The following is a 3,813-nucleotide window of genomic DNA, read 5'->3' as shown; positions in this document are numbered from 1 at the left end:
TGAACTTGATCTATGTTCACATGATTGGCTGTGACTAGAATCCTGAGAAGCTGCCACGAGATAAATTCTGTCTTTACTGTTGCCAGTGCTGTGTTACTGCCATCAGTGCTGTGGACGGAAGCTTTACGTCAATGTTGTTTGCTTCAGGGATGTTCTGCTACTGAGGCTGCCAAAGGCTCAATACTCAATACTGAATACTATTGATGGTATTGAATAGTGTTGGCCTCTCCCAGACTTCCCTCAATTCTATCCCTCTACAGAGCACCTGTATAAGTGGTGGTTTATAGATTTTAGGCTTAAATCTTCCTCTTTGAGATGATCTGTGTCTAGCCCACTGTATTATTCAGGGCTACATAGAGAAACAGAACCAATAAGATAGATAGATAGATAGATAAATAGATAGATAGATAGATAGATCTATATAATATACATATTTATCTCACCGTATATATGTATGTGTATACGCATGTATGTGTGTGTGTGTATGAAGAGAGAGAGTGAGTGATTTATCATGAAGGATTGGCTCACACAATTATGGAGGCTAAGAAATCTCATGATCTGTCACCTGCAACCTGGAAACGCAAGGAAACCAGTGATATAATTCCAGTCCAAATGTGAAGATCTGAGAACCAAGGGAGCCAATGGTATAAATCCAGTCCAAGGGCCGGAGAAACCCAATGTCCCTGCTCAAGTAGGTTTGCAGGAAACATAAAGGGGCACATTTCTCCTTCCCTGATCATTTGTTTTATTTAGACCCTTGATGGACTGAATGATTCCCATCCACATTGGAGAGGGCCATCTATTGAGCACACTTATTTAAAATGCTTATCTCCCCTGAAAACTCTCACAGACACACTCAGAAATAATGCTTAATCTGGGCAGCTGTTGGCTCAATCATGTTGATACATAGAATTACCATGGCACCCACCCACAGAACTAACTGGTAAATTGTCAATAGCATTAGATTTGCCATAGATTCGGAGATAGTTGCCAATTCACTTCAACTAGATAGGGTTTGAGTTTCTTAATTCTCTCCTTTAGTAGATGATGCTGCCTGCATCTTCCAAAACACAAAACAGCTAATCTCTCTTTTGTTGGATGATTAGCTTTCCTAATCTGTCATGGATTTCTGGGTTTATTTACAAATCCCCACTACCTCCTCCATATTGAGTCTCTGAGGTAGCTGAGTTGCTAAATCTGCTATATACATGGTAATTTTTTAAGCCTTACACTTTCAATTTATTAACTTATTAAGGCTCACAGTAGCACTATCATTATCCTTCACTTTTGAAGTTGAAGAAACTGAGGTGGTTAAATAACTTGCACATAGTCACACAGTTGGAATTTAAACAGTTGTCGCTAAGCAAAGCTAAGATTCCAACTCAAGAAAATCCATCTTCAGAGTTCATGCTCTCAACCATTACCTTACTTTGCCCTGAAAAAATGAAAGATCCAAGGCTGGGCGCGGTGGCTCATGCCTGTAATCCCAGCACTTTGGGAGGCTGAGGAAGGCAGATCACGAGGTCAGGAGATCGAGACCATCCTGGCTAACACGGTGAAACCCATTTCTACTAAAAATACAAAAAATTAGCTGGGCGTGGTGGCGGGCGCCTGTAGTCCCAGCTACTCAGGAGGCTGAGGCAGGAGAATGGTGTGAACCCGGGAAGCGGAGGTTGCAGTGAGCCGAGATCATGCCACTGCACTCCAGCCTGGGCAAGAGAACAAGACTCCATCTCAAAAAAAAAAAAAAAAAAAAAAAAAAAAAAGATCAATTTAAGAGCATACCAAAAGTTTCAGAATAGCTAAGCTACCTAACTAAAATTAATCAATTTCACACATCTAACTCTATGGTCTTATGATATTCATATGAGTATATTTTCCATCTTCTGTTGACCACCGCCATGAGTTACTCCTTTCTGGTTCACACTACAAAAATTATAACAAGAGGATATGTTCTCTTTTCTTCTACATATTTATACTATTTTCATTAGGTAACAAACAAAGAAACAAAAACCCTGTAACATAACACCCACAAAAGGATTGAATAAAAATAATAGTGTGACAAGTCCAAATTTTGCTTCCAAACAAAGCCAATTTATTTAATACAAAGAATATTTTCCAAACTCAAAAAATACTTAAGAAACAATGAAATCAGGAAAAAAAAAAAAAAAAAAAACAGCGGGAACAAAATGAAGATGCTAAACTTCAGTTCATTCTATATAAAGCTTTCTGGTTGCTATGTCATTATAAAGCCCATGGAGGTGAAATTCAAAATTACCTTGCACTATTCAAGCAATAGACTTAATCTTATAGTTAATTTAAGAATGTCGTGATTCAATGGCTGAAATAACAGATGGCCAGTGAATAGGTCTGGATTTTAGTTGTGGTTCTGATGTTATTAACTACTTGGGCAACCTCTGATAGGGTTGAACCTATCATAATTCATAGGACTAGGTTGGCTTTTGGGTTTGTTTTAATTCCAATATTTTATGAATTTCTGAGACTAGTAGCACATTACTTAATAAGCCAGATCCAATGCTAAGTATTTCCAAAGAAAGCAACTCGCAGTCAAAGTGTGATGTTTCCTTTAAGTATTCATGTTATTTCCTGGCTACAAATCTTATTGCTTAATAACAAATCATATCCTACTGTTCTAAAATAGTTAGCATGCTTTCCAACCCCAGATTACCACTAGGCATACCCAAAAGAACAACAAGAAAAAAAAAATCTTATCTTTGGAGACAGTAGTAAAATAAGACATGTTCATTTACTAACAAACACACGTACAACATTTTGTATGTAAAGAAATACAAAATATCTAAGTATCTCAAAAATAAATTTATCCAAATGAGAATATATGCTATCTCCCCTACAGATCTTCACTTACTAGGCAATTGAAAACCACCAGTAACACAGCAAGTTGGTTCATAAGTGCTGGAAGAAGATTCCAGGAGTTGTGGCTCAGGTGTTACATTGACCAGAGGTCTACAGGAACTGGATTCAGGGTTCTCAGACTGACATTGGCTAGAGGCACATTCCAGAGTTTGGCAATTTTTAGACTCAGAAGTCTTGGGTGGGCAACTGTTTCCCTTGAGGCTTGCAGGATGGCAGCTCTGGGCTACAAAACCCATCTGCTGAGTGCTTTCTGATTGGCAAGGCTGAGAAACACAAGCCAGCCCTGCTGAAGAACTTCTGATTGGCATGCTGTCCTTTCGCAGGGCCTGGAACTGGAGTAAGTTGTTTGGACAACTCCGGGGAGGCAGGTACTTTGCACACAGCTATCATCTGTGAATAAGTCCTGTTCACAAATGGTCATTTGGCAGCTGGTGGTTTCACTGCAGGTTTCTTGAAAGTTGTCCAGGAGCCAGGTTCTGCTATGGAAGATGCTGGGCAAACACAATCCATCTTCAAAGCTTATAGGATTAGTGCCATGTGTGATGGCAGAGAGTGGTGGGGCACTGTGGAAGCTCCTGAGTGAATGGCAATGGCTATGAAGCATATTGCTAAAATCCTTAATTAAAGATGGTCATAAGGATTCAACATGCTGAGTTTGAAAATTAAATTCTTTGGTGGAGTGATTATATACTCAGAAACCTGGGTGTTGGCTTCTTCTCAAGACTTCTTTGCAACTCCTTGCTTAAACTAATTTGAAGGATAACATCTCATTAGCACTTTGGTTATATATGAAGATGATGTCTTATTAACAAAGATGTAAGTCCATTTTGAATCTTCAAAATGGCTTTTATGTTAGCTCCAAAGATGACTCATTCAAGGTGGGGTTGGTCAAATAAGAGTCTAAACCTGTTCACCCAA

The 3,813-nt window shown here is 38.9% G+C and overlaps 1 protein-coding gene across 1 annotated transcript; it reads right to left on the bottom strand.

Moving 5' to 3' along the window:
• Positions 1–2,879: 2,879 nt before the first annotated feature.
• Positions 2,880–3,499, bottom strand: LOC104663634 (keratin-associated protein 27-1). Its single transcript, XM_010364910.2, is given in 2 exon segments — positions 2,880–3,190; positions 3,193–3,499. Coding segments are annotated over 2 exon segments (618 nt in total).
• Positions 3,500–3,813: the final 314 nt, after the last annotated feature.

Source organism: Rhinopithecus roxellana, chromosome 13 (genome assembly GCF_007565055.1).
Source record: "Rhinopithecus roxellana isolate Shanxi Qingling chromosome 13, ASM756505v1, whole genome shotgun sequence".
Classification (NCBI taxonomy): Eukaryota; Metazoa; Chordata; class Mammalia; order Primates; family Cercopithecidae; genus Rhinopithecus; species Rhinopithecus roxellana.
The sequence above is the reverse complement of the archived record's forward strand: the minus strand, read 5'-3'. Positions and strand labels throughout refer to the sequence as shown.